The following is a 20,368-nucleotide window of genomic DNA, read 5'->3' as shown; positions in this document are numbered from 1 at the left end:
TTTTGAGACGGTAAAATGTTTGCCTGCTGATGTATGGTAATCACAGTTAATCAAAATTCTGTCCTTCCATATCAGTTTAATTAATTTTTCATTAGCAATTTGTCATATGATTGTTGTGTTCCTTGTATAAAGCCATGTCCTTATGAATTTCTGTTTAAAGAAAGATCAGCAGGATTCAAAGCATTGGCAGAATGTTCAGTGTGGAAATGTTAATAAAACATTTATTTAGAGTGTAACAGATCACACCATTTACCACGTTTAGGCATTAATTGGCCCTAAGTGTATCTTTTTGCAAAATTGCAACTTTTACCACAGTGTGCTTGCCAACTTGAATATTTATGTATGTACATATAAGAACCAATGATGTAAATATAAGTCTATTCCCAAAGAAAGGCTCCTCTGAATTTAAGACAACCATTGTGTCAAAGAAGCAGATAAAAATAAATTAGAAATTTTAGTATGTATCTATGTATGTATGTATGTATGAAATATATTGACCACCCATCTTACCACAGGGTAACTCCGAAGAGGCTTAAAGTCATAAAGTCCCTTCGGGGAGAGGGGGCGGTCTAGAAATCAAATCAAATAAATAAATAAAAAAAACATATCTATACATATCCATGCCATGGGGGGCTTTAAAGATGATCATCAATACCTTAAATTGTACCCGGAAGGAGACTGGAAACCAATGCAGCTTGCGGATCAGTTATGTCACAGTTTTAGTCAGCTGAATTTAGTAAGATCACCCAATTCATTGTTAACTGTTAATTGCGAGGAAAGACCTGGTCTTCTTAGTCTTAGTCTTCTTAGAGGATCAGTGATACATCATTGCCCTTGGGGAACTAATAGGTTATTTATACTTTCTGTATTTCTGTAGAAAAGGTGTATTTTTTTAAAAAAAATATTCTCTACAATTGTTTTTAGCTTTAGACCCAGCTAAAGATCCATGCTTAAAGATGAAATGCATTCGTCATAAGGTATGCATTGCACAAGATCAACAAACAGCTGTTTGCATTAGCCACCGGAGACTGACACACAGGTAAATATTTCCATGTTATTGATATGTAATTAGGGCTATTAATATATATTTGTATTCACTGCTGCATTTTTTGCATCATTTTGGACTGAAGTAAACAAACTGCATGACAATATGTGCACATTGTGAAAATTTTGTGCATGCTCCTTCATAGACTCAGTGAGTAGGTAGCCTATCCTCAACAGAGCTTTCATTGAGTTTGAACTTAGTATAATACAGATTTGCTTATTTTCAATAAGGTACCTATGGGAATAGTTTCCAACATACTATATTATTGTGAGGTTTTTTTTTAAATGATACTAATTGTATTTCAGATAGCATCAAAAAAAATTAAACATTGGCAGAAACACAATTTGAAAATTTCTACAAAGTATTTTCTACGCTAAAATTCACTCGAAGATTAATATTTAAGAGCCGAAGTGGCAGAGTGGTTAGAGTGCAGCATTGCAGGCTACTTCAGCTGACTGCTAGCTGCAGTTCGGCAGTTCAAATCTTACCAGGCTCAAGGTTGACTCAGTCATCCACCCTTCCGAGGAGGTTAAATGAGGACCCAGGTTGTTGGGGGTGATATGCTGACTCTGTAAACCGCTTAGAAAGGGTTGTAAAAAGCACTATGAAGCGGTATAGAAATCTAAGTCCTATTGCTATTTCTTTCAGAAGGATGAAAGCAAGATATGCTCCCTTTTACCCAATGGTGGGATTCAAATAATTTAACAACCAGTTCTCTTCCCTAATAACCAGCTGGGTAGGTGTGGCTTGGTGGTTATGTGACTGGGTGGGCGTGGCCAATTCAACATCATTCACGTTGATGGGCATTTCGCCTTAGCTGTTACAATGTAATTCTTTCAAATGAAAAATACATTCATGCTTCAATTAAGAATATTAATATTTGATTTTGCAATGGTAACAAAGTTTCACGTGGAAAAAAACCTCCACCAGAGTTCCTTCCTAAAACGCATGGAATAAGTGCCTTCCGAGTGTTTCCAGTGTCACCAGGTACAACTAAGGAACTCAGGCACAAAGCTGCACCTTGAAGAGAAATCTGATGCACCCACCTCTTTTAGAGTTTATCAGAAAGAGCACCTTTGAAGAACATGGAACTGCAAAACTCCTGGATGAGAGCAAAGAAATACAAAAACCTTTAAGCTCTTCAGTGAGGCAAACATTTTACCTGTATATCCTGCAGGTAATTCCTTCTTGAAATCAGCGCAAAAGACAGTCCAGATGTATTTTCTCAATGCTTATGCTTGTAAAAGACTGAACTATTTCAGGGAGTAACAAGGAAATGAGTGAAAAATTAATGTAATGCTAGTGTAACCTTTGGGGGGAATTTTATACATTTTATAATTCTCTACAGTGAATTACAATTCAAAATTTAAAATTAATAAAGTTCTATGATACTAGATGCAGTATGGATATGTTTCAATAACAATTATGGCATCCTTGGTGTAATCTCTGAATTTGGAGTCATTTTCACTACCCTTCTAGATCACACCACCAGTGACTATGAAGGTTGCTTCCAGTTTATATAAGTTAAACTGTTTAGAACTATGCATTTTATACAGTGTAATAGTCTGATTGAAAGGGAGAAAATTAAAATCTTGAGTATCTGCTTTCATGCAAGAAATCTTGATATTTCCATAGAAGATAGAGAAAATCTAAGCTTGAAACTGAAAATTCTCTATTAAAAAATATCTTATTTTAGACAGAATCACAAATCGTATCATTCGGTCCAAGTAAATTTGTAAGAATCACAATGATGTTTATATTCATACCTGCTCCTATATTATATGTGTGTGTGTCTGTGTGTAATTGATGTATATGCAATATGTGTACGTATTTTATAGGGTTTTACTTACTGTTCACAGATTGCTATGAAACAAAGATATTTCTTTGCTGATCAGCATGATCTAGTTGTAAATGATTGGATATGAAATTTGAAATTTAGGGCAGTAATTAGATGCTAGCATTTTATACAAAGTAAAATTTCAGTGAAGAAGTACAAAAGACAATGTACAGCATTTCATGTATGTCAGTACTTTTACAGTCATTTAAGCATTTAGACCAGGGGTGTCCAAACTTGGGAACTTTAAGACTTGTGGACTTCAACTCCCAGAATTCCCCAGCCAGCATGGCTGGCTGGGGAATTCTGGGAGTTGAAGTCCACAAGTCTTAAAGTTCCCAAGTTTGGACACCCCTGATTTAGACAGATTGGATAATCTTTGCTTTCCGTTTAATAGATTTTGATCCTGTAATGCGGCTGCTGTCTTAAAAAAAAACAAGATGAGGCACCCTTTTCAAATTAAGAGAACACATTTTATTGCCAAACTTATGCTATCATTGGCGGCTGATAAGCACAGGTCTCAAAATAGATAGCTTTAATTGAGTGCACCTGCATGGATGAAGAAGGTGTAACAGCTTTTAGAAAATATGTTTTTCCTTCACAGAAATTCTAGCCTGTGTTGATGAATTTCAGATTTAATAAGATTAAACACAGGATTATGAGGAATCATATTTCTTAATGGACATCTGGGTCTTGATTTATTTAATACCCCTCAAATCCCCTTCCTTCCAGGGAAATGGATGGAAGTCAGAATAGCTTTTCTGTATGCAACTTTAAAACTGGAATGATGCTATAACTTACTTAACCAGTATTTTATAAAGTATTGTTATTGTAACTCTATTTATTTATTATTTATTACATTTGTATTCTGCTTATCTCTCAACTCTAGGCAGCTTGGTTTACAGTACAATATAATGTAAAGTATACGGGTTCTTTGGGGAAATAGTACAGAAAAAAAGAATGGTGCTAATTTTCCTAGTTTTGCTTGTTTGTTCAATTTCTATGGTATCCATCTGAGTCAAGGAGTCTGAGTCAGCTTACAATTCAAAAAATGCACTAGAGGTAAAAATATTAGAACATTTTAAAACAGAAAATGCAGTTAAATCAATAAAAAACATCCAAATTATATTATTACAAATATTTGGCTAGTTAGCAAGATAGCCAGGGTGTCAACCAGTGGTGGGATTCAGCCAGTTCTCACCACTTCGGGAGAACACGTTGTTAACTTTCTGAGCAGTTTGGTGAACTAGTTGTTGGAAGAAATCATTAGCAGAGAATCAGTTGTTAAATTATTTTAATCCCACCACTGGTATCAACTGGCAAAGCATCCCTGGCCTGCTCTCGAGTTGCCATAGGAAAGGGGGGATGGGAAACCTATGAAACGACACGGCAGCAAAAGACAGATGCACATTCCAGACTTATCTCTCTCAAGGCGGTATCCCAGGTTACCCACAGCAGCCGAAGGGGGGAATGATATCTACAGCCCCCAAAAGTGCTCCGTTGGAGAATGTGATTTATGATACACCCTAGGGGGAGGGGGAAACGGGGTCATAATTGAGCTGTAAATTACATGGGGTCAGAATTGGCTTCACTTGGCTGACATGTTGCTCCTAATAAATAACTGGATTTCTTTTGGGGTTTGGCTTGGGGCTCATGATTTAATTAGGACATCCATCGGAACCCTGACAGAGGCAATAAGGTTCTTGACACATTCAGCATCCCAGGCTCAAGGAACATAACTAGTTTTTTAGGGTCCTACGAAAGGCTGAGAGTTTCTATATAATCTCATTAAGGGAAAGACTGGAATAGTGATTTAGATACTGCCACCATTCCCTCCTGCCTCCATTCCCTTACCTCATTTATAAATAGAAATAAACTAATAAAAATATTGTAGATAACTCAGTTCTATTAGCTAATGAATGGCATGGTTGTTATCAATTTATTATGATTCTATCCTTGGATTGAAACTTAATACTATAGAACAGTGATTCTCAACCTGTGGGATCCCTTTGGGGGTAGAACGACCCTTTCACAGGAGTCGACCAAGACCATCAGAAAACACATATTTTCAATGGTCTTAGGAACCGAGACACCAATTTTATGGTTGGGGGTCACCACAACATGAGAAACTGTATTAAAGGATCGCGACATTGGGAAGGTTGAGAACCACTGCTATAGAAGGAAAGCAACTTGCTTTCCTGTTTTTTGTTGTTGTTTGTTTGTTTGTTTTTTGGCTCTGAATTTCTTTCTGTATAGAAGCTAAAGTTTCTGAGCAGTAAAACTGACAACCTATATTGGATTCACATCAATATCGGATTTCACTGTAGGATTTAACATTTAAAAAGCTGTCATCTGGATTTTTTCTTTTTAAACTTTCAATGGAATTTTTCCTTTTCCTTTTTTTCTTCACACCTTCATTGAGAAAAAAAATAGCATTTTAATGTTCTTTGTGGCCATTATGTTACAGTACATTTTCCCTTTCTGTCTTTGAAAGGAATTGTGCTTGCTTTTTTGTTTTTTTTGGTCTATGTAAGTTTAGATGCAAAGAATGCACCAAGTTAAAGCCTGGTGGGCTACCTTCACAGAAAAAAAAACTTTTTTTTAGTTTACAAGTTCAAATTGACAACTTTGGTAAAAGGCTTTGATAAAATTCCATGGGTTTCAAAACAACCTAAAGAGAATATGCATCTCCAGATGCATCTCACAGCCAAGCCAGACGTACAACTGAATGGACTGTAGTCTAAATCAATGCTGGAAGATTTGAAGAAGGAGAAGTTTGGCTGGAAAACATAGGACCTGCTGCAGAAATTTGAAGGAGATTTGAATTTAACAAACTTAATTTAATTAGCAGATTCGATGAGTGACTCTCTTAAGAAGATGGACTTATCATACACAATTGGTAAAAGAATTTGGACTGCCTTTTCCTGAGAAAACGGATCGATGTGAAAAATGGATTTATTACACCTAAACAGAGAACAACTGACAAGAGACTTTACACTTTGGTTCACAGTGAGACTGCTTCAACAATGGATGTGGTAGAAATATTGATAGCATATACATATTTATATATAAATATATTTATATGCAAATATGTTGGATATTTATGTATTCAATATTTAGGATATTGGAAAATGAGACGTTGGCAAAACTTCCACTAAAACTCCTAAGGGAAAGTTGTAGTAGTTGTTCTTATTATTAGTATTACTAATTATTATTATTATTATTATTATTATTATTATTATTATTATTATTAATAATAATAATAATAATAATAATAATAATAATAATAATAATAATAATAATAATAATATCTTTTATTCATTAAACATGAAACTCAGTCAACCGAACATTTTAAAATGTATTACATATATAATTGACTGGTGCCGCTTGTTAGTATAGGTTGCTGCCAGCATCTTAGGCTGTTGTTGTTGTTGTTATTGTTGTTGTAGTTGCTGCTGTTGTTATTATTATTGGATCCCAGATGGGCTTATTGTAGTGACTTGTGGTAGGTAAGCCATTATAGACCTTCTATGAGTTAAATACAATTAAATAACAGAGGGCTTTGAAGTTTAACTTTGTTGCTGATTTATCTGTTAAGAATTTAGTTTTTACATATAGTAGATAGATGATAAGCTAAATTGGTTGTAAATACATGTAGACATTTGTAGATTGTGGACCTGCTTCTCAAGGGGGAGAAGTCAACATTGTTGCAATATAGTTATCAGTAATCATCCAGGAGGGATAATATTTCTATATGTGGTTTTATTTTTTGTCCTCTTTAATGCACTTTTTCAAAAATGTTCTTTCCATATTTGTTGTTCTTTGTTAAAAAAAATTTGCGAGCGGAATTTGCATTTTAACTTTTTGAACAGTTTTTTTAAAATAAAGAAACAATACTATACAAAGCTCACTTTCAAACCTAACAGTTCACAACACAATCTAGTATGATTAGAAACTATGATCACTGAAATATGCAAGGGTTATAGAATATACAGAACATCAAGAAAAAAGAATACAGAACAACTCAATAATAACCTAAGAACAATTCTACCAGACATAGCAATCATTTAGAGGAATAATTGTTTTGGTTTAAATATGCTACTGTAAATGGAGTGGTAGATGATAGCTTCTGGCAGTGTGGCAAGAGCAGCCACATAGAAACGATTGAACCCAATATTTTATTGATAAACCAGAAAACTGTTTGCTATTTTTATTGTATCTAAAGTATATTTTATCTAAGAAGCAGGTAATACTTCTAATAAGATGCTTCGGCCCATTCGAGTCAGAGGCACTGTTTAAGGTGTTTTCAGGTTGAAAGGATCAGCAGGTGATATTACTGTTGCCAGTGGGAACCTGGTTCAAGGCTTCTTACATCTACCCATTAATGTGCCTACTATATAGTGTCAGATAGGAGCCAAAATAAATGCTAAATGGTACCTATTTAGCATTTATTTGGGCTCATATCTGACACTATATAGTTTAATCTGATAGAACAACATGGATTGACATTAGAATGCTGATACTTTTCTGTATATTTTCCCAGAGATTTCATACAGCATAGCCCTGTGGAAAATATTTGTAAGTGTTGTAAAATATTTTGTTCTTAAGAATTGAAAGAAAGCATGCTTTAAAATAATGTCTATGTGAAACTTGATTTTCGGTTGGAACAGCTTGACAAGCTGATCCAATTGAGTAAAGTACACTGCCATTATTTAATTAGTTTTTTGCAACTATAGCAAATTTAAAATGTATGGAACAACTTCCAGAATTATTCTCCTCGAGTTGCAATCCCATATCTTAAGTAGCCGGGGTTGAAAAACGCTGATTTAAATGTCTTAGTTCAGCTATAAAGGACATCCTACAAAACTTCAATCAAATTTATGTACAGTGTATATGTACTGTATATTCAACTTAAAAATAGAAAAAGATACATACATACATACATACATACATACATACATACATACATACATACATACATATTTGAGGTTTACAAAACCCTTTCTATTCAATATGCTGTATTTCAAATGCAAAGAACCTATTCTAAATGCAATATGGGCGTTTTACTCACCCTGGAAGTACTCTGTTTGAAACATTATGTTTTGATCTCAAAACACTTCCAATATGTTTCAAATTTAAAACACTTCCAGGGTGAATGAAAAAGACATTTGGTTCCCCCACTCCCCTCCAAAAAAACTGTTCAATGTTTCTGACCAGGTGTTTTATACTGGAAATCAGATACTCTTAGAATAAAGAAGACTACATATTGAGCTCTTAGAAAGAGTAAAGAGTACATATTGTTGAAAAATAATTAGAAGAATCTTTAAGTGTTATTAGAATAATTTTAGAGCTGTAAATACAGCTTTGCCAAGATCACATTTTTTCAGCTAAACTATTGACAAAGAAAGTTTTTTTCTCAGGGCAACCTGGTCTACCCAATTATGGGATGGAGCATACAGCTTCTATTTTCGCCTTTCAGCCCCAATCCAGGAGCCTTCACAGGCAGTCACTTTTGTGATAAACCATTTTTGTGTTGAATTTATCTTTTACTGACAAATAAAGGGAGACTAGTATTGTCTCTTCCTAAAAGGGAGACTATTTAGCTCTGATCAGCTAGCCATTCCCTTCTGGGATTCGAACCCAGGCTACTTGCATATTAAAGGTAAAGGTTCCCCTCACATATATGTGCTAGTCATTCCTGATTCTAGGGGGCAGTGCTCATCTCCGTTTCAAAACTGAAGAGCCAGCGCCGTCCAAAGATGTCTCTGTGGTCATGTGGCTGACATGACTGAACATCAAAGGTGCACGGAATGCTGTTTCCTTCCCACCAAAGGTGGTTCCTATTTTTCTAGTTACATTTTTACATGATTTCGAACTGCTAGGTTGGCAGAAGCTGGGACAAGTAACAGGAGCTCACTCCATTACGCGGCAGTAGGGATTTGAACCGCCGAAATGCCAACTTTTCTGATCAACTAGTTCAGCATCTTAGCCACTGAGACACTGCTTGCATATTAGGTAGAAGTATTAGCCTCTAAGCCACAGGCTATCCTCCCTTTGTCAGCTGTACCAGGGGAAAGATTAAGTGTTTTTTGTCAGGGCAACCTGGTCTACCCAATTATGGGATGGAGCAAACTGACAGATTATCAAAGGATGGTACATAGTCCGTGACTATCATAGCTTGCAGGTATTTAAATTATTCTGATAGCTTTTGCATAAAATTTTGTTTTGTAAACAAAAATAAAAGTTTATTATTTTTGGCACCCAAAACTTTCAGGATGGAAGTTTAGTAAAAATGGCTTCTTACTCTTTTCTCAATATGTGAAAGTGTTGATAGTTAGTAAAACAAAATGAAGGCAAATTTTGAAAATGTTACTTGAGTTCTTTTTCAGCCAAAGGCAGTTTTTGACAACTCAGAAACTTACTTGAAGTCTCAGTGTTTTTATCTATTTCAATGAATAATATTTTTGGCATTAAGAAACAAATATTTGATCTTTTTGCTGAAAAATAAATAATAATTATTAAATATTATTATTATATATTTAAAATATATAAAAACCTAAAAGAAAATTGCCATATAGCTAGATAATCTCAAGGGAATATTATCCATGTTTTCCTTAAGAGAAATTAGAATCTAATAAACTGATTGTAAGAGATTTTTTATGTAATCATTCTATGCAATAATGTAGATTAGGAATGTGTGTGTGTGTGTATTCATTTTCCTAATCTAAATTTTTGTATAGAATGATTAGATATAGATGATAGATAGATAGATAGATAGGTAGATAGATAGGTAGATGATAGATAGATAGATAGATAGATAGATAGATAGATAGATAGATAGATAGATAGATGATAGATAGATAGATGATAGATAGATAGATGATAGATAGATAGATAGATAGATAGATGATAGATAGATAGATAGATAGATAGATAGATAGATAGATAGATAGATAGATAGATAGATGATAGATAGATGGATGATAGATAACTATAGTGGAGATAGATATAGATTATATAGATATCTCCTAATGTTTATTATTATATTATATTCTTACACATATATATAAAAATACACACACACACACAAAGTCATACATATATTTCGCCCATCCTTGTATGTAGTAAACGTTTGAAAATTTCAACTTAATAGAATAGCAGAGTTGGAAGGTACCTTGGAGATCATTTAGTCCAATTCCCCACACAAACAGGAGACTCTGTAACTATATACAATAGCTGTCCAGTCCAGCTTCTAGTCATGGGGCATCCACAACTTCTGAAGGCAAGTGATTCTACTGGTTGATTGTTCTCACTGTTCTTAATCCTAGGTTGCTTCTTTCCTTGATTAGTTTCCATCCATTGGTTCTTGTCTTGCCTTCTAATGCTTTTGAAAATAGTTTGTCCCCTCATATTTGTGGCAGCCCCTCAAATGTAGGAATAGTGCTGTCATGTTTCCACTAGTCCTTCTTTTCACTAGACTAGACACACCTATTTCTGCAACTGTTCTTCATATGTTTTAACCTTCAGCCCCCTAATCATCCTTGTTACTCTTCTCTGTACTCTTTCTAGAGTCTCAACTTCTTTTTTATATTGTGGTGACCAAAACTGGACACAGTGTTTCAAGTATGGCCACACTAAGGCTTTGTAAAGCTGTACTAATGCTTCACGTGATCTTGATTTTATCCTTCTATTAATGCAGCCTAAGATTGCATTGGCTGCTGCTGCACACTGTTGGTTCATATTTAAGTGATTGTCCATTTGGACTCCCAAGATTTCATAGTTACTCTCATAGTTCTACTCTCATAGTTACTGGCATTAAGGCACTTTTCACCTAGTCTATATCTCTGCAGTTGTTTTTTCTTGCATAAGTATAAAAACCTTATTTTATCTACACTGAATTTCATTTTGCTAAACAGGGCCCAGGGTTCAAGTCTGTCAAGATCCTTTTGGATTTGAGCCTATATTCTGGGGTGTTGGCTATTCCTGCCAGCTTAGTATCATCTGCAAATTTGATAAATTCTCCTTCTATTCCCTCATCTAGATCGTTTATGAAGATATTGAAGAGTTCTGGGCCTAAAACGGAACCTTGAGGTACCCAACTATTTACTTCCTTCCATGTGGATGTAGTTCCATTGAGGACTACACGTTAAGTACAGTTTGTCAACCAGTTACAAAGCCATCTGGCATTGATGCTATCTATCCCACATTTTTCTAGACACAGTAGTTGTGGTCTACTTTGTCAAATGCCTTACTGAAATCTAAGTGAACTATATCCACAGCATTTCTCTGATCCATTAATTTAGTCACTGTCAAAATATGAAATAATTTGTTTGACATGATCTGTTTTCGATGAACCCATGTTGGTTTCTGCTTACATCTTTGCTTGCTTCTAGCTGTTTACAGATTTGTTGCTTGATTATCTTTTCCAAAATCTTCCCACATAGTGTTCTGGAATTTCCTGGGAAAAACAAGCCAAAATATAAGAATTGCTGGATTGAATCCAATTTTATTTAAATATATTCTTTATTTAAATAGATTCTTACAACATATAGTGTTATATATTCTTTACTATTTTTAAAATAGTTTTTTTTCTATATGACTTAGGTTATGGAATGACTTATTATGCTCTTATATTTTGTAATGGAACATGTGGATGATCTTGGGGATCAAGGGGAAGAGTTGTTGCCCAGGGAACAATCAGATAAGAGAAGCAGGAGCCCCCAGTGACTTAATGCTCAGAGAAAGAAATAGGAATGACCCACCCTAAGAATGAAACAGTTAAAAGTGGTAATGGAAAGTTTCAGACTTACAAGATTTTGTTACTGTAGCCTTGCAATAAAGTATAATTAGTTCATCTGGTCATGCATAGGCAGTAATTTGGATAGAAACATCTTTCTTTTCTTATTTGCATTATAGAATCATTTTTCAGCTAGAATTTGTTCGCTTCTTCCACTAACTCAAGTTTTTTTTCCTATTAATAACTATGCCATCAATGTAAGCTTGTAAAATCATTAAGATTATTGTATGTTTAGGTTTTGCTGCTCTCTTGTTACTATTGTACAAGAAAATACAAGGTAGATGTAACTGGTAATCTGTTTATTTAAATATATCCATTTGGGAATAGGTTTTAGATGATAGGTGAGTTGGTAGGTTGAATATGGGTAGAGGAAAGGTAAGGATAGAGTAAAGGTAAAGAACACATGACTTTTATTATTAAAGACTTGGATTGCATGGTACATTTAATTAATATAATATTTCTACTAATATTTAGTAGAGTTTAGTTGGGAGATTTATTTCAAATGCCTGCTTGTAAACATGTCAGCATATTATTCAGATTCAACATGGGAAAAATGGGAACGTACAGCCCATTGAAGCTTTGGACCAAACTCCCAAGGACCTTCTTATTAGGAACAGTCTTATTTTTCAATCTCATAGCCACTGTTATCCTTGTCTGTTTCTCTCTGCTACCTTTCTTGCTGAATCAGGGTTATCAAAAGATTGTTCTGGCATTCTGCTTCTTTCTGTCCTCTTACTGAACATTGTTTGTCTTACTGACTGAAAATGTTATGCTTTGGTGGAATGTGTTGGCATTCTTTGGAGATTTTTGTTCTGTCATTGTCTACAAGTCTTTGAAGTTCTTTGGAAAAGCTCAGAGCATCTTAGTGCTTTTCAGGATTCCTCAGAACATGGGAATATTTGGGTGGGTGGGTGGGACATGTCTTAAGTTGTTATCACTTTTGGAGATCTGAAAATATTATTTTTCCTGTTATATTTCTTAGTGGTTTTTTTTAGCTTGATTCATGTGGCAATGGATGAAAGCTCCCTTGGAGTATCCCCCCACTTCATTTCCTCCCCCCTAATCATTTGGGGTGCTCTTCAGGGGAATTATACATAAGGTGTACAGGAGAAAATTGGATTTCATATTTCAACTGAAAAAAGTTTCACATTCTTATGGTACAGCTCTCATGCCCAATGTAAAAGAAAACAATAAAAGCCATGGTGGCGCAGAACGGTTAGAATGCAGTACTGCAGGCTACTTCTGCTTATTCCCGGCTGCCAGCAGTTTGGCAGTTCAATTCTTCACCAGGCTCAAGGTTGTCTCAGCCTTCCATCCTTCTGAGATGGGTAAAATGAGGATCCAGACTGGGGGGGGGGGGGGGCGCAATATGCTGACTCTGCAAAGCGCTTAGAGAAGGCTATAAAGCACTGTTGAAATGGTATATAAGTCTAAGTGCTATTGCTATAGTGAAACCTTGATATAATGACTTGCTCGAATGGAGGTGAGTGTCTGTTAGACCAGAATGTCCCTTAATCTGTAAATTATGGCATTCAGGATGATTTGCATAAATTAAATAATTATTTTATTAATTACACAAATGATGCATATTACTATAAATGATGTAAAATTTAAATCCTTATCATCACTATAATGGCTTTGGGGGATGTGTGAACAAAAATTTAGATTGTTGCATCAAATATACAGAGAGATCTATTAAATTAAAATTGCACTACATAAGTTTTGTTAACTTTTATTGTGGAAGTATTGTCTTTGAATACATAGTTTTCCAGGGCGCTGCTCTGGAGAGTCCAAAGAAGGGTTAAACACAGCCAATCTGCCCAGAACTGAATTGAAACTTTAAGCCACGCCTCTGGTGCCGACTCTCCTCAGATTTTTTCAATTCAGCTAACCCAGTAGACGCGCTTTAAGATTTCTCCAGTTCTAAGATTGATTCCTTGGACTCTCCAGAGGAAGAATAATTTTTTAAAACAGCATATTTAAGGATTTTTAGAGCAGGCTGGTGAGTTTAAATTTAAGTTTGTTTTTTTCCCTTTTTAATTGGGTTTTTCTCACCCTTTCGGCTCTCCTGGAGTCCGGGGCTTTGCTCTGGCTCCTAGAAGCCACAGGCAGCTGTTGGGGGAAGCGCGTGGGTCGGAGTGCCGATGCCAGCACTGTTGGGGCACCCCTACTGGGGGCCGATTCCCACTGGAAGCCCTCCGTTGCAATTTGTGCTTCTAGCAAGTCAAATTGCTGCGTGGGCTTCCAGGGCAGCCATTTTGGCTTCTTCCCTCTTTAAATTTGGCGCGCAAAGCTCAGGTGAGTTCCGGCCGCCATTTTGGATTGCGCAATCTTCTGGCTTTACTTTTAAAAGTTTTTTGCCGCAGCTGCCTGGTGGCCTGGCTCTTTGCAGGAGCCGCGTGGAGTCAGACTTGCCCGGTGTGACCGGCGACCTGGGCCCCAATCCAAGCAAATGATAGCGGCCTGGGATCGTGGCCTGCTGGGTCGCCTCCCTTACTCTCCTGCAGGCGCTGGGAGCGAATTCTGCTCGCGCCTAAAAGATTCCAAGCTACTTCAGGCCTTGCAGTTTCTCTGTCTCCTCAGGAGCATCGTGCTGCGGTGGGCTTTCTGGAGGTGGTGAGTGGTGGTTTTCCCATCCCCCTACTGTCCCAACCAGTGATTGTTACCATGGCAGATCAGGCCCCTGAGACTTCTGAGGGTGTCTCTTCCAGAGCCCCTGTAAGACAGGCCGGGAAAGCTGCCAGGGAGGCCATTAGAGGGAATAAGCCTTACTCCAGGCATGGCCCCAAGCAGGGCTCAGGCCTAGACAAAGATGCATTAAGGCGACAGAAGGCCTTAGAAAAACAGGTTTCCAAAGCCCAACAGCAGGCCCAATCTTCCCTTTCGGTGTCTCCTGGGGAGCCCTCCAGGGAAATTCCTCCAGCCCAGGGAGGGCCCATTTCTGATAGTGAAGAGGAAGGGGATTCCTTGGCCATGGCAACTTCTCCAAGCCATTCCATGGCTGATCAGGCTGATCTCTTTGCCTGTCCCTCTCATATGGAGGAGGGCCCTTAGCCCCTCAACAGCCGATCCCCGGGCCCACTCAAAGGGTTCGCCCCATTGAGGACCAAGGGCCTAACCTATCCACTGAAATGCAGGAAATAATTAACAGGGCCATTTCCCAGGGCATTGAGGCAGGCATGCGAAAAGGTGGCAAGCGCACTCGCAAGACCCACCATTTGCAACCCCAGGAGGATTCCAGAGAGATGACTCCTAGCCTTCCACCTCCGTCCCTGCATTCTTCAGTGGCCTCCGATGAGTCGGACTGGGAGGAAGAAGAGGAATTTCTTCCTAGGCAGGAAGCTGAATTCTCTGGGGATGAGGCAAGCCCCGCCAAAAAGCCGGCCTTTTCAGGCTTATTTAATTTGGATAATTTCAAAACCATTTTAGATAAGGCTAAGATCTCAACTCACATGGGGTCCACCCCCCCAGCTCAGGTGGTTGTAGACCCTGATGATCTATCTGGGGATCTCTTTGAGGAACCCATTTCGGTCCAGGAAATAGTTCCTGTACCCAAGATGTTCCTCAATTTAGTTCAAAGACAGTGGGCGCAGCCAGCTACCATGGCTACCCCCAGCAGCCATGACAAGAAGCTATATACGGTGGATGCCAGCCTGGAGGAGCTGCTCAAGCTCCCTCCTATCGATCCCCCTGTAGCGGCTCTTACCTCCTCTTCTGTGCTCCCTCCTGACCTGTTGGAGGGGCTCAAGGCTGAGGACAAGAGAACCGAAACTGCTTGTCACAAGACCCATCAGGCAGCTGCATGGGCCATTAAGTCCTCCGCTTCAGCCTCCTTTTTCTCCAGGGCGGCTCTCCTGTGGCTGAGGCAGTTGTTGAGGAAGATACCTGCCAAGGACGTTAAAGTCAGGCAGGATATCAATAAAATCATGGCAGCCACAGAGTACACTGCTGATGCCACTCTGAATGCTGCTAAGTTTGCCTCGCGTGCCCTAGCGTCTAATGTTACTTCCAGACGCCTCCTGTGGCTTAGGCACTGGAATGTGGATATGCGCTCCAAATGGAAGCTTGTTACTGCCCCCTTTAAAGGGGACAAGCTGTTTGGTGAGGTCCTTGATCCAGTCCTTGTGGAAAACAAGGACAAAAAGAAAGTGATGCCATCAGTCACCAAAAAGCCTGATCGTAAAGGTCCTGGCTCTTACAGGAGGCAGGCCTTTCGGAACAATGAGCCCTCCACCAGCTCCGCCCCCTATCATCGGGCGTATCCCCAGCAGGGTGAGCGGTCTCAGGACCGTCAGTCCTTTCGAGACAGAGGTCGCCAGCAGCCCTTCTCCAAGCGGCCATTTCGGGGGGGCTCCGGCTCCCGACCCTTTAGGAGGTATAAATGACCATCACAGGTCAGCTCCCATAGGAGGGCGGTTGCAGTTGTTCCACGCCAAATGGGAGCAGACCACGTCGGACCAGTGGGTTCTTCAAACGGTCCGCATGGGTCTCACTTTAGAATTCTGGTCCCCCCCTCCCCGCCACTTCATCCGGTGTCCAGTTCCCTCAGGGTTAGTCAAAAGATCCCTCATGGAACAGGAGATAAGGCACCTCAAGGAGATCAGGGCCATAGAACCTGTCCCAGCAGGCCAGGAAGGAAGAGGGTTTTACTCCATCCTGTTTCTGGTCCCCAAAAACTCAGGAGGGTGGAGGGGGATATTAGATCTAAAGAGGTTCAATCACCACGTGACATATCGCAGGTTCAAGATGCAGTCCCTCCAGTCCATCTTGGGGTGCATCAGGCCAGGCGATATACTAACGTCCATAGACCTCAAAGAGGCCTACCTCCACATCCTTATCCGCAAAGCCCACCGCAAGTTCCTGAGGTTCTCTTACGCGGGCCTCCATTACCAGTACCGGGCAATGCCATTCGGCCTGTCATCGGCACCCAGGACATTCACAAAGGTTCTCGCAGCCGTGGCGGCTTTTCTACGGTCACGTCCGGTCAGACTCCACTGTTACCTAGACGATGTTCTCATTCTGTCATCATCGCATCAACAAGCTGTCAGCGACCTAGAACACACCATGCAGGCGCTCCGGGACCACGGGTTCACCATCAACCTGGAAAAAAGTCATCTCGTCCCCACGACCAGACTGAAGCATCTAGGGGCTGTCATCGACACCACCTCGTGCACGGTATCCCTGTCTCCGGAAAGGGTGGCCAGCCTTCGGGAGATGGTCGTTCAGGTGCAGCAGTCACGTCTAGTCAAGGTGGTTCAGCTCTCACAGCTCCTCGGCAAGATGATCTCGTGCCTGTCAATCGTGCCTTGGGCGAGACTTCACTCCCGTCCCCTTCAGTGGCTCCTGCTCCCATATCAAAGAACAAACGAAAGCAGCTCAACAAGACTGATTCCATTCCAGCAGAGGTACGTCGCTCTCTAAAGTGGTGGTTGTCTCCGGCCCTGTTAAAGGGGTCGCCATTCAAGGAGCCAGTCAGGCTCACCATCACAACGGATGCCAGCCTGTTCGGTTGGGGGGCCCACTGCCACAACCAGCTCGCACAGGGCAGGTGGTCCCCTTCCGAAGCCGCTCACAGCATCAACTGGCTGGAGCTGAGGGCAGTCAGGCTTGCGCTGAAGCGCTTCCAGAGCACCGTTCAGGGCCACCACGTGTGCATCATGACAGACAATGTCGCCACCAAGGCGCACATCAATCGACAGGGGGGAATGCACTCCAGATCCCTGATGAAGGAGGCGGAGCTCTTGGGTTGATGGGCGGAGAGGTATCTCCTTTCTCTTCAGGCGGAGCACATCTCGGGCACGAGCAACACCCAGGCGGACTGGCTGAGCAGATCCACAGTCGACCACTCGGAGTGGCGTCTACATCCGCTGCTGTTCCAGCAACTGTCCCAGAGGTTCGGCCTCCCGCTGGTGGACCTGTTCGCCACCGCGGCCAACGCGCATCTTCCGCGGTTCTTCACAAGGTTCCACGACCCGAGGGCGGAAGGAGTCAACGCGCTGCACGGCCCGTGGCCGAAAGGTCTGCTTTACGCTTTTCCCCCGCTACCTCTTCTTCCCAGAGTCATCAGGAAGATCCTAGCAGAGGAGGCGGAGGTGCTGCTGGTAGCACCGTACTGGCCCAGGAGAACCTGGTTTGCAGACTTGGTGAGTCTTTCGATCACACCACCGTGGCGCATTCCTCCACAGGACATCTCTCTCAGCCAGGGGGCCCTTCAACATCCAGAACCCCAGTGGCTGCAGCTGGCCGTCTGGCACTTGAGAGGGATCTCCTAAGCAGAGGCAAGTTGTCAGACAAGGTGATTGGCACCATCCAAGCGTCACGACGGCAGTCCACGACGCGCATCTACGACGCCACTTGGAAATCCTTCGCCAGCTGGTGCACGGCTCATGGTACGTCTGCGCCCCTTGCTTCGGTTCCTGTCATCCTGGACTTCCTGCAGGAAGGTTTGGACAAGGACCTGGCACCTAACACCCTGAGGCGCCAGGCGGCAGCCCTGTCAACCATCCTCTCAGTTGAGGGCTTCGCATCTCTTGGCCGGAATCCGACTATCCGCAGTTTCCTCAGGGGAGCGACCAACCTGAGACCCCCAGTGGTCCACAGATACCCATCTTGGGATCTCAATGTAGTGTTGCGGTCCCTCATCGGGCCCCCGTTTGAGCCCATTAAGATGGCCAGTCTCAGACACCTCACATTCAAGACGGTTTTTCTGGTCGCTATCACGTCTGCTCGTCGCATATCGGAACTGGCTGCCTTGTCAGTCAGAGAGGACTTGTGTCTCATTCGTAACGACAGAGTAATCCTGAGGCTGGACCCTTCCTTCATTCCGAAGGTCAATTCCTGCTTTCATCGGGCGCAGGAGGTGGTCCTTCCGGATTTTTGTCCGCATCCTCGGCACCCGAGGGAAAAGCGCTGGCACATGCTGGATGTGCGCAGGACTATTCGCAGATACATCAAGCGCATGGCCAGTTTTTGGAAATCCGAATCTCTATTCGTCTCCTTTCAACCAGCTTCTCAAGGCAAGAAGGTCTCTTCATCTACCATCGGCGGATGGCTGCGAGCCTGCATTGCGCTTGCCCACGTTTTACAGTCCATTCCTGTGCCTCGCAATATCACAGCACATTCGACTAGAAGCGCCGCCACCACAGCTGCCTGGTCTACACAGGCACCGATTGAAGAGATCTGCAAGGCGGCCACCTGGACTTCTCTGTCTCCATTTGTCCGAAATTACAAACTGGACAGTTTTGCATCGGCGGAAGGGGCCTTTGGGAGGCGTGTTCTTCAGGGCATCCATACCAGCGGAGCGACCCTGATGGCTGAGCCTTCCCGCCCTAGTGACAGTTAGCTTGGGCATGTCCCTTCTTTGGACTCTCCAGAGCAGCGCCCTGGAAAATGACCATTGTCTTACCTGAAGGGTCCTTTTCAGGGCGCTGCAATGGAGAGTCCACCCCGCCCTGGGGTCTATTCTCCGCTGGTGTTTGTGAAGTCACAGTGTTGTTTGTTGTTTCTGTTATTGTTGTTGGACTATTTTTGACTTGTTCCATATTAGACTTCCAGTTGAAGTTTCAGCGCGCAACTGTTCCACGTCTTCATTGAATAAATCTGAGGAGAGTCGGCACCAGAGGCGTGGCTTAAAGTTTCAATTCAGTTCTGGGCAGATTGGCTGTGTTTAACCCTTCTTTGGACTCTCCGTTGCAGCGCCCTGAAAAGGACCCTTCAGGTAAGACAATGGTCATTTTTAGCTTTAGCAGTGCTTGAGAAAGTAAAGAAATGTTTGGCATTTAATGATAATGTAAACATTAGAAAGTTGTGATTTCCTCTTTTTTATTATTCAGGGATCATAAATCTTTCAATCTGATTTAAACATATGAGTTTGCTTGGTAAGCATGCATGTGTTTCTTCTTATACATGCATTTTAATTTCTTGTTTTTGTTGTTACTGATAGCTACGGTCTTAATTTACAGGATAAGGCGGTATCATCAATTCAAGGGTATAACTATGTATTAATAAGTGGATTGCCTACTTGCTGAGAAATAAGGATGTTAGGATTTCTTGACTTTAGATTAAAAAAAGAACCTAGGACAGTTTTCATTTCTTCTTCTATTTACAGGCACGTGGAAGCTGTACTCCTTTTTAATTTACGGTCTTCTCCTGCGCTGCTCCTCCTTCCCGCCTCACTAGCTTTTTAAAACGTATGCATTAGACAGATTGCACAGAAACTGAAAACAAGGCTATTTAGAATGTCATCATTTTGCATTATAATGCTGCTGTCTGAAGAAGCCCAGCTGGCACAGTTGAATCTCTTGGAAATTTTTAGTCTGATTCATTATTGTGGTCTGTACTTGGTGTATAGAAACATTTAATCATTCTTATGTTCCAAGCTCTGTTGAATCTAGTGAAAGCTTTCTGTTTCACTTTATAATTTGTGCTGCCAATCTGCTAGCTTGGAAAAGTTTCAAGCTTGTTTTATTATCTGTGTTTATTTGTACAGGAAGTGATGTTGAACCTAGGCTGAATTTACAGTAATTCCTTTGTAGTGGACTAATGAGTAGGACTTTCTTAGTGACAATGGTAACATTATGTAGCTTTGATTAGTCCAATTACTCTGAAACTGTGCAGTTATGACGATTCTTACACTACCCCACAAGGCATCATATTTTCGCTTCTCGAACCCTGAAAAGCATAACTATGCTCA

General features: G+C 40.7%; 1 protein-coding gene across 3 annotated transcripts in view; it reads left to right on the top strand.

Moving 5' to 3' along the window:
* The window catches only part of SPOCK3 (SPARC (osteonectin), cwcv and kazal like domains proteoglycan 3), a 166,815-nt gene that overhangs the window by 75,465 nt on the left and 70,982 nt on the right, over positions 1-20,368 (top strand). For 2 of the 3 annotated variants that reach the window (XM_081960073.1, XM_081960071.1), the window contains exon 4: positions 925-1,039. In XM_081960073.1, the coding sequence (XP_081816199.1) occupies positions 925-1,039 (115 nt within the window). Of the gene's footprint in view, positions 1-924; positions 1,040-10,933; positions 10,971-20,368 lie in introns of those variants that run through there. The other variant, XM_081960072.1, reaches the window with a different exon arrangement.

Source organism: Natrix helvetica (assembly GCF_964273705.1).
Source record: "Natrix helvetica genome assembly, chromosome: 7".
Lineage (NCBI taxonomy): Eukaryota > Metazoa > Chordata > Lepidosauria > Squamata > Natricidae > Natrix > Natrix helvetica.
Note: the sequence above shows the minus strand (reverse complement) of the source record. Positions and strands in the feature narration are given on the sequence as shown.